This window comes from Podarcis gaigeae (genome assembly GCF_964106915.1).
Source record: "Podarcis gaigeae genome assembly, chromosome: 2".
NCBI lineage: Eukaryota > Metazoa > Chordata > Lepidosauria > Squamata > Lacertidae > Podarcis > Podarcis gaigeae.
Genome location: NC_139679.1, coordinates 107768565 through 107779634, shown reverse-complemented (window position 1 = coordinate 107779634; position 11070 = coordinate 107768565). Strand labels below are relative to the sequence as shown.

Sequence of the window (11070 nt, the reverse complement as noted above, 5' to 3'; positions counted from 1 at the left end):
TACACAATGGGCCCCACGTGATTGGCTAATTCCGGGATTCACCTGTAGGCCAATGAGGTTGCGGATTCACTTCCCCTGGAGCTGGATTGGGTGGCTCCTGTGGACCAATCAAACTGCTGCATTCTGGACCCTATTGTTCTAGGACCAATCAGACTGCTGCCTTTTGGATCCCATTCAACTCAGTACATAACAGACCCCTAAGTAGCAGCAGTTTCCAGAACATTACCCCCTTCACAAATAACCCCTAGATATGCCTCTGCGCGTAAGATGTGATCATGCTGTAGGTACAGTCGTACCTCGGAAGTCGAACAGAATCCGTTCTGGAACTCCGTTCATCTTCCAAAATGTTTGGGAACCAAGGCATGGCTTCCGATTGGCTGCAGGAAGCTCCTGCAGCCAATCGGAAACTGTGTAAGTCGCGTTGGATGTTTGGGTTCCAAAGAAAGTTCGCAAACTGGAACAGTCACTTCCAGGTTTGGAAGCCAAAATGTTTGACTTGCAAGGCGTTCGGGATCCAAGTTACGACTGTAATTTTGTTAGATTGCCACATATAAAACAACTGAATTGAGCAAGAGGAACAAAACACAAGGACACATTTGCCGGAGAACAGTGAAACTTTATTGCATTTACAAACACACTGGGAAATAAATGGCAAGCCCCAAAAGTCTGCACCAATTTATGGATTGTACTCTTTTTATTTACTGTTTGCTATATATAAAAAAATCTGCTACTACTTTAAGTGAATGGATAGGACCACATTAGGGTGTCTCAAGAATATGGTGGCTAAAATGCTAATGATTTGTGTTGCTGTACTTGTAAAGGATATAAGTTCTGAAAGTCTGGGAAATTGAATGTTTTTTTGGGGGGGTGTATTTTAACACATTTTTATATGAACAAGTTTATGCCTAAACATTAATTGTACCCTTTCATTCTCTGCTTTTCAAAATCAATCTAGGGTTTCCCACTTTGCTCATTTTTTGATATGGCCTTTAAAAGGAAATCCTGGAACATCTCCCCAATTTCTTTGTTATACTGTAAATTTGTAAATAGATACTGCAATCAGTTTTAGCATATACTTCAGAGCTCATTGAAACAAGTATCATGTCATATGTATTATATATATATATTCATTTTTTAGAACTTTGTGTCAAGCTAAAAACCCTATGCATCAAAACCGTGGTCAGTTTAGCAGTGATGGCAGAGACAAGTGACTATCCTTGAAGGATATCAAATAAAACGGTAGGCGGATTACATTCAAGCTGCTGGAAGTGCAGATGTCTGCTTCAGAAGCTGCCATTTGGGATCCTCTGGGAAATTCTAATAATCAGAACAGGATGGTTGAGGACGTAAACCACATAGTACCTGAAAAAGAAAGGTCAATGGTGCAGTATTTAGCAACACTATCTAAATCAGCAGGGTCGTGGGTGGCGCTGTGGGTTAAACCACAGAGCCTAGGACTTGCCGATCAGAAGGTTGGCGGTTCGAATCCCCACAACAGGGTGAGCTCCCATTGCTCGGTCCCTGCTCCTGCCAACCTAGCAGTTTGAAAGCACACAGCGCAAGTAGATAAATAGGTACCGCTCCAGCAGGAAGGTAAACGGCGTTTCCGTGCACTGCTCTGATTTGCCAGAAGCGGCTTAGTCATGCTGGCCACATGACCTGGAAGCTGTACGCCAGCTCTCTCAGCCAATAAAGCAAGATGAGCGCCGCAACCCCAGAGTCGGTCATGACTGAACCTAATGGTCAGGGGTCCCTTTACCTTTACCTATCTAAATCAGCAACAGGGGCAAACCAAGGTATCTAAGGTTGAGCATGGAATACTTACAGACCCAGTTCAGATGTCAAGTGAAACCATGGTTTAGCAATCTGGGAATGAGCCCAAGCAAGCCTTGAGCTCACACATTCCCCACCTCCTCCCTCTACACAAGCGGTGAAGAGTTTGGAAACTACATCCTGGTTAGGCTTAACCACAGCTCGTTGCCTCACCCAAATCTGATGAACTATGCTTACTGTTAACCGTGGTTGATTGGTCTGATAAGCCATCTTTAAACCATGGCTCATCCAGCTAGCTTATTGAAACTCTTAATCTCAGGGTCATGGGTTTGAGCCTCACACGGGGCAAAAATAATAATCCTGCATTGCTGGGGGTTAGGCTAAATGAAACTTGTGGTCCCTTCCAACTCTATAATAACTCTATAACTTCATAATATTAACCACTGTTGAGAGTCTGGGGTGGTGTGTTAAACCAGCCTTTGCCAATCTGATTTCCTCCAGATGTTGCTGAATTCTTATGTCCCATCAACCACATGATAGTGAGGGTTGATGGAAGATGATGATGATGATGATGATAATAATAATAATAATAATAATAATAATAATAATTTACTACTTATACCCTGCACATCCAGCCAGGTCTCCTCAGCCATTCTGGGCGGCTTCCAACAGGAGATTAAAAATACATTAAAACATCAGTCATTAAAAAAACTTCCCTAAACAGGGCTGCCTTCAGATGTCTTTTAAATGTCAGATAGTTGTTTATTCCCTTGACGTCTGATGGGAGGGCATTCCACAGGGCGGGCGCCACTACCGAGAAGGCCCTCTGTCTGGTTCCCTGTAACTTTGCTTCTCGCAGTGAGGGAACCGCCAGAAGGCCCTCGGCACTGGACCTCAGTGTCCGGGCAGAACAATGGGGGTGGAGATGCTCCTTCAGGTATACTGGACCAAGGCCATTTAGGCGGCTTTAAAGGTCAGTACCAACACTTTGAATTGTGCTCGGAAACGTACTGGGAGCCAACGTAGGTCTTTCAAGACCAGAGTTATGTGGTCTTGGCAGCCACTCCCAGTCACCAGTCTAGCTGGATAAGTTGTAGTTGTAGTAACAGCTTGTGCTCTGTGTCATTTCCCCTTTGAAATACATGAGGCTGATTGTGAATGTAACTGTGATAATCAAAGGGAACAAGGCAGATGCTTCTAATTGACTTTACCCATTTTCAGTGGTTGGTATTCTTATGACTGCGACGGTCAGTCCTTCTGTATTTAAGTCAGGATCCTGCTGATCTTCAAATTCCTCCAGTGTCACCATTGGTTTCAGAAGCTGCCACTTGGGGTCATCAGGGAAGTGCTTCTCAATAAACAGAGCGGGGTGGGTGAGGAAGTAAAACTCATCGTAACTGCAAAAGGAGAAGGTGCAATAATGCAGTATTTCATAATAATGCCTAAATCAGCACCAGGGCCAGACAGGCAAACAGAGTGGTGATCCAGAGCAGCTGGTGGGCACCTGTTTGAGGAAGCTGCTGGGTTGCAACAATGCAGCCTCCAGAATCCCCAGATTTTACACATGTAGCCCAGAATAAGCATCACACTCCAGAACTGTTCAAAGAGGATAGATAGATGGTATCTATCCCTGCCATCAGGACACTCCATGCCCATGGCTGATGATGATGATGATGATGATAATTAGTTATACCCCGCCCATCTGGCCCGGCCTCCACAGCCACTCTGCGTGGCTTCCAACAGAACATTAAAAACAGAATAAAACTTCAAACATTAAAAACTTCCCTAAACAGGGCTGCCTTCAGATGTCTTCTAAAAGTCAGATAGTTGTATTTCCTTGACATCTGATGGAAGGGCGTTCCACAGGACGGGTGCCACTACCAAGAAGGCCCTCTGCCTGGTTCCCTGTAACCTCACTTCTCACAGTGAGGGAACTGCCAGAAGGCCCTCAGAGCTGGACCTCAGGCTGAAGGATGGGGGTGAAGACACTCCTTCAGGTATACTGGGCTGAGGCTATTTAGGGCTTTAGAGGTCAGCACCAACACTTTGAATTGTGCTTGAAAATGTACTGGGAGCCAATGTAGGTCTTTCAGGACCGGTGTTATATGGTCTTGGCAGCCGCTCCCAGTCACCAGTCTAGCTGCCTCATTCTTAAATCACTTGCTTACATTAATCAGCCCCACGGCCATCAAATCGCAAACTCTGACAAGTGGTCGAAGCAAAACAAAACCACCTGAAAGCAAATGAAGTTAACTGTGAGAGCCAGTGTGGTGTAGTGGTTAAGAGAGGTGGACTTGTAATCTGGGGAACCGGGTTTGCTTCCCCGCTCCTCCACATGCAGCTGCTGGGTGACCTTGGGCCAGTCACACTTCTCTGAAGTCTCTCAGCCCCACTCACCCCACAGAGTGTTTGTTATGGGGAAAGACGGGAAAGGAGATGGTTTGCTGCTTTGAGACTCCTTAGGGTAGTGATAAAGCGGAATATCAAATCCAAACTCCTCTTCTTCTGCTATACCCTCAGTATGTCCCACGTTCTGCCTGGTCTTTCTACTGCCCAACAACGTACCTGAAAGTGAACTCACTGAAAGCAGCATCCACAGTGCCACTTCCCCAGGTGCAGTCTAGGAGATGCCACCTTCCACCAATGCGGACAGCATTCCAGGCATGGTTGCTCTTCCCTGTTACGCTGGAGCTGCCTCTCACATACTCGCACTGTATCCCTGCAATACTGAGAGGGGAAGGAAGGTATTCAGGAACACCATTGGTATCAGGAGGACAAGTGATTGCTTTCACTGCTTTGATAGGCTGGAGTGGCCGTCCTTCATTTTGCTAGATCGGAGAAAACAGCAGTCAGGTTCTCCACAGGTTGTCATTTGCTCCAATTTGGCAGGAAAACACAAGTTTTCCTGGGATGAAACAACAACAGCAACATTTGGACATGGACCTATAAAGCACAGAGCCAAGGTAAGTGTGGATGAGGAACTAAGTCACACAGGGAAGAGACCCATTAAATTCAAGTACCGTATTTTTTGCTCTATAGGACTCACTTTTTCCCTCCTAAAAAGTAAGGGGAAATGTGTGTGCGTCTTATGGAGCAAATGCAGGCTGTGCAGCTATCACAGAAGCCAGAACAGCAAGAGGGATTGCTGCTTTCACTGTGCAGTGATCCCTCTTGCTGTTCTGGCTTCTGAGATTCAGATTTTTTTCCCCCCCTCCTCCAAAAACTAGGTGCGTCTTATGGTCTGGTGCGTCTTATAGAACGAAAAATACGGTAATTTTTTAAGTCTACTGATTCCAATGGATCTACTCAATTCAATGCAACCGTATATATGCAATTTTGCTTCAGGATCATTCACAGGGCGGGCATTCCTCCACTTACGTGGTAGGTCATGTTCCGGAACCCCATGCACATAATCAAAAATTGTGTAAGTAGGGTAAAGGTAAAGGTCCCCTGAAAGTTAAGTCCAGTCACAGACGACTCTGGGGTTGCGGTGCTCATCTCACACTTTACAGGCCAAGGGAGCCGGCATTTGTCCGCAGATAGTTTTCTGGGTCATGTGGCCAGCATGACTAAGCTGCTTCTGGTGCAACGGAACACTGAAACCAGAGCAGCGCACAGAAACGACGTTTACCTTCCCAATGCAGCTGTACCTATTTATCTACTTGCACTTTTTGGCATGCTTTTGAACTGCTAGGTTGGCAGGAGCAGGGACTGAGCAACGGGAGCTCGCCCCATCGCAGGGATTCGAACCACCGACCTTCTGATTGGCAAGCCCAAAAGGCTCAGTGGTTTAGACCACAGCGCCACCCACGTCCCTGTATAAGTAGGGAGCACACACTAAAAAAAGCTCATTATTTCCTGCTCTCCAGCTCTCTCTCCACACAACATTCTTTTCAACAAAGTTGAAGCTCTGGGGCTGGCTGCTGCTGCCACGCTGTGACATGTGTCAGCTACTAGGTGGGAGGCTGAGCAACCTAAACAAAGCCCCACTGTGCCTCCGTTCTCTTTGGGGCTTTCTCCGCTCCCACTGAAGTCCTCTTTGGGTTCTGGGGAGGGTCTCCTCATGACCCATGAGGACTCTCCAGCTCTCTCCTGCCATTTCCTGCTTAGAATCTATTGATTTACTTATTTCTTGGAGTTGTCACGTGCGAGTTGATCACACCTATGTGTGGAGATAGCTGCCTAGGGCAAGGGGTGGAGAACCTGTGGCTCTCCAGCTCTCCTATCGCTACAGCCAAGTAACAACCACTTGCCATGGTGGCTGGAGCCAATACAGTGGTACCTCAGGTTAAGTACTTAATTCGTCCCGGAGGTCCGTTCTTAACCTGAAACTGTTCTTAACCTGAAGCACCACTTTAGCTAATGGGGCCTCCTGCTGCCGCTGTGCTGCCAGAGCCCAATTTCTGTTCTTATCCTGAAGCTAAGTTCTTAACCTGAAGCACTATTTATGGGCTAGCGGAGTGTGTAACCTAAAACATATGTAACCTGAAGCATATGTAACCCGAAGTACCACTGTAGATGTTACCTGCACATTGCTTGAAAGAGTCGAGCATATCCACCGCAAATAGCCTTTCCTGAGTTAAGGATATCAGCTGGCTTAAAACAGAGCTTGTCCAAGTTATAGCAGCCTTCCACATCATATTCTGTAGAAATAAAGACAATGAGCACCCATTCTGATTTGCTTGGGGGGTGGCAACACTTTCCAGCATGTTTCTCAATCTCTTTCCTTGTTGACAAAATCTGATGGGGTAGGGTGGGGTGGCTTGTCTTGCAAGAGCTCCAAATGAACTTTTAATTGCACAACATGAATTTGCCTGTATGTGATTGAATCACACCTCAAAAGAGAAGGTATGGAAGCACTCGTAAATCTGTCAGAGAGGTGCTTTGTGTAGATCCAGGGTCTTTTTGCCAAATAAAAATGCACACTGGTGCAAGGGTTAGGAGTCTGGAGACAGGGGCCTGAACGAGAACCTCCTCTCCCCCTACCCCGTGCTGTGACCTTTATTTTATTTTGACAAAGTAATAAGAATACATAAATAAGAATAAAAATGTGCACCCCACATCTGAGACCATTCCGTTGTAACTATCCAACCTTCCAAAATTTCAACACCTCTTGCGATGGTTTGACCCCTTTCCGTTTTAACAGGACAACTTCTGCAAACACCTTCCATATCTCCTCAAAATCATTTCTCCTGCATATTCCCCGTCTTACCTTAATGGCACATGTTCATTTATCATTAATAGCTTTATCCCACACCTCTTTATACCATTTTCTCATTTTATATTCTGCTGTCCCCTTCCACTTCCTAGCTACCATAATTCATGCAGCTTTCAATATATTTGTGAGCAAGTCCTTCACAGCCTGTGGACCTTCCACCCCATCGTAAATTGATGATAATGCTACCTCGGGACTTTAAGTGACCTTTAACCCAGTGATTTCTGTTATCAATGAGCACCTCCTGATCCCTTCTGAGTTTCATGGCTGAACAGAGATCCCCAAAAAGCTCTGCGAGAGCCAAACACCAAATCACTGACCCACACAATCCAGAATCCTTTGTGCAAATGGAATTGACATGACTGGCTATGAAATGGTGAAAAGGCCCAAGTCACCTGCAAATAAGCCATGTTCAGAGTAGACCCACTGAATTTAATGTCCGTGACTTACTTACATCCATTGATTTCAGCCAGTCTACTCTGAATATAACTTGGTTTGATATGACCTTATGTGTCCATCTTCCTTGGCTGGCAATCACTGGACTGGGTGTCTGCTAAAGAACTCTGCTACAGAGCTGGATTCATGGGCGCAGGGCAGTGACAAAGGCTGGTCTTTTAATACCGGAAGTTGTCAAAGGCAAGGGGACTCAAGTATGCAGGAAGTTGGCAGTCCCACCTACCTATATGATAGCAGATCCAAATCCAAATGGCTCGCACTTTCTCCAGGTCACTGTGGGCTTTTTTGAGCAAGACTCTCACCTGGCTTTTCACACTATTCCTGAAATCCACCTGTTTCACAGAAGGTAAATGGAAGCAGTTAATATGGAGGAGGGGGTACTGGACCATTAGGTCCAGTCGTGGCCGACTCTGGGGTTGCGGCACTCATCTCGCTTTATTGGCCGAGGGAGCCGGTGTACAGCTTCTGGGTCATGTGGCCAGCATGACTAAGCCGCTTCTGGCGAACCAGAGCAGTGCACGGAAACACCGTTTACCTTCCCGCCAGAGCAGTACCTATTTATCTACTTGCACCTGACATGCTTTTGAACTGCTAGGTTGGCAGGAGCAGGGACCCAGCAACGGGAGCTCACCCCGTCATGGGGATTCGAACTGCCAACCTTCTGATCAGCAAGCCCTAGGCTCTGTGGTTTAACCCACAGCACCACCCGCGTCCCTATGGATGTATATGCATGCATTTAATTCCCACACACAGAGAGAGAAAGAGAATCCTGTAGGTTGTTAAGGGTTCTAGGATTTGTAGCTCTGTGAGGGGAAAACTACAGCTCCCATAGTTCTTTTGGGGAGTTGGTGTTCTTTAAGTGCATGGTGTGTGCAGCCCGTGTGAATAGGTGCTCCACTGTGTTGGTTTTCTGAAAAACAGGAGCAGGGTCTTGTGACTCATGATGTTCCCAGTTCGGACCTTCCATCTGAACAGAAGTAATTGCCTCCTATCAGGAAAGGACACTCGAAAGCACTCTCAAATTCCAAAAGCACATAAAAACCTCAGCATCCTAGCAAATTCCTCGCTGCCTATATCGCAATAAGAGACAGCATACCTTCTGTGCATAGGCATCCAGTTCCTTAAACTTTGCCAAGTCTATTTGTATTGATTTCTCATTGGATTTATCCCATGGATAATCTGGGAACAAAAATGGAAAAGTCATTCTAGAAACAGTGGGGAAAGGAGAGCAAAGGATGATCTATAAGGTTATTTAAAGGGTTGGAATACAGGGAACCAACAGGGAATAGAGATAGGGAGCCTTTTCTGTTTCTCCTCAAGTGAAATTCAGCAGCAGGAGTAGAGGCGCTTCAGCTGTGACCAACGTTGCTCTACTTAAAAGGTAGGATTTTGATCTGATCTTGCAAGACCATTTTGAGCACAGTACACAAGGCGTATGGCACGGTTTGCACTTCCCACGGGAACAGCTGGTACCTCCTTAGAGAAGCCCTCTTCACACCAAACATCTGACTTTGGTCAGAATACCTGGCATCCCTTAACCCCTGGCTTCAAATTTCGCTGCATCCATCTGCAATATGCATTCAACAGAACGTCAACTGCAAGCTCATTTCAGGAACTATAATAGTAGCATAACAATAACACAAACAGGGCTGCTTGAGATGAGGGAGAAAATGTACCCACCCACCCACATGCCACATACTGAAGCCCCGTTCCACTTACAGAAACCCGAACACAGGTGATGGGACAGATTTTCTCCAGCACACCTGAGTAGAACAGGCTTACTTTGAGGGTGAAGGGAAGACTGCGTAGCATGCAACGATCTGTTCTCTGACACCTCACAGATCCCTGCCCCCCCTGGAGCATCTGAGCCACCTCACTTGGCCTAACGGTAGCTCCAGCCTTAGAGGGGGGGGGGAATATAGTGCAGCCTTTTCCCCCAGCCAGAACTCACTGGAACTGAGTTATGCCACCTCTCAGGGTAGGTGCCATTGTAAAAAAACAAGGTAAGCGTTCGTGGTGAGTTCTGGCACCTCTTTGTCTAGAGAAATAACACTTTGGCCCCTCATGAGAAGAGAAGACTCCCTGGAAAAGACCCTGATGCTGGGAAAGATGGAGGGCACAAGGAGAAGGGGACGACAGAGGACAAGATGGTTGGACAGTGTTCTCGAAGCTACCAGCATGAATTTGACCACACTGTGGGAGGCAGTGGAAGACAGGAGTGCCTGGCATGCTCTGGTCCATGGGGTCATGAAGAGTCGGACACGACTAAACAACAATAACAACAAGATTCGCATCACTGCTAAGTACTAAAAGAAGTACTATAAATATATACAGCAGGTGTAGGGGACCTTTGGCCCTCCAGATGCTGGGGAACTACAACTCCCATAATCCCCGGCCACGCTTCCTGGGACTAATAGATGTTGTAATCCAACAACATCTGGAGGGCCAAAGGTTCCCTGCAGCTGACACAGAGGATCTAGATCAATAGCCATACATAAGCATAAGAAAGAACATCTCTTTACCATACAGATCTTCTTCCCGAGGCAGCATTGATGCTTGTGCTCCTCCCATCTTGAAAGCCTACAAAATGTTTGTGTTGGGATGAGACGAGATGTGCATTAAAGCATATATTGCAACTCCCATTGTCCCTGAGCACCGGCCATGCTGGCTGGGACTGGTGGGAAACAGCTCTGCTCCGCCCCAGAGAACCCATCCCCAATCTGTTGCCCTTATGTCAGCCTGACTTTCATAGCTGCCCTTAAATGTAACAACAGAACCTGTGGCTTCTCAGAGGCAGCGAGATCCACAATATGAGGGATGCGGGTGGTGCTGTGGGTTACACCACAGAGCCTAGGACTTGCTGATCAGAAGGTCGGCAGTTCAAATCCCTGCGATGGGGTGAGCTCCCGTTGTTCGGTCCCTGCTCCTGCCAACCTAGCAGTTCAAAAACACGTCAAAATGCAAGTAGATAAATAGGTACCACGCCGGTGAAAAGGTCAACGGTGTTTCCGTGCGCTGCTCTGGTTCGCCAGAAGCGGCTTAGTCATGCTGGCCACATGACCCAGAAGCTGTACGCCGACTCCCTTGGCCAATAAAGTGAGATGAGCGCCGCAACTCCAGAGTCGGCCACGACTGGACGTAATGGTCAGGGGTCCCTTTACCTTTACCTTTTAACGGAGCCAATGGTGTCGGGTGATGGGAGATGCAGGCCAGCAACTCCTGGGGGGCCTCAGGTTCCCCATCCTTTCTTGGTGAATCATGGGAATTGTGGTTTGGCATCTTGTCTCCTTCAAAGAATTACTAAGTGATTCAATGACTAAACCATCAGCAACCAACTTATATATACAGTGGTACCTCATGTTAAGTATGTAACCTGAAGCATATGTAACCTGAAGTACCACTGTAAAGTTAAAGGTAAAGTACCCCTGGATGGTTAAGTCCAGTCAAAGGTGACTCTGGGATTGAGGAGCTCATCTCAATTTCAGGCTGAGGGAGACAGCTTTCCAGGTCATGTGGCCAGCAGGACTAAACCGCTTCTGGTGCAACGGAACACTGTGATGGAAGCCAGAGCGCACGGAAATGCTGTTTACCTCCCCACTGCAGGGGTACCTGTTTATCTACTTGCA

General features: G+C 46.8%; 1 protein-coding gene across 1 annotated transcript; it reads right to left on the bottom strand.

The window, feature by feature from the left end:
• Nucleotides 1–613: 613 nt before the first annotated feature.
• On the bottom strand, nucleotides 614–9992 carry LOC310838060 (kyphoscoliosis peptidase-like). The gene is made up of 7 exons (XM_083725451.1): nucleotides 9967–9992; nucleotides 8541–8623; nucleotides 7668–7776; nucleotides 6299–6416; nucleotides 4339–4500; nucleotides 2985–3170; nucleotides 614–1362 (listed from the first exon to the last, which is right to left on the bottom strand). Exons 4-7 carry the CDS (start codon nucleotides 6304–6306, stop codon nucleotides 1284–1286), a joined length of 435 nt encoding a protein of 144 aa, XP_083581577.1. The 5' UTR covers nucleotides 6307–6416; nucleotides 7668–7776; nucleotides 8541–8623; nucleotides 9967–9992; the 3' UTR covers nucleotides 614–1283.
• Between the last annotated feature and the right edge of the window lie 1078 nt (nucleotides 9993–11070).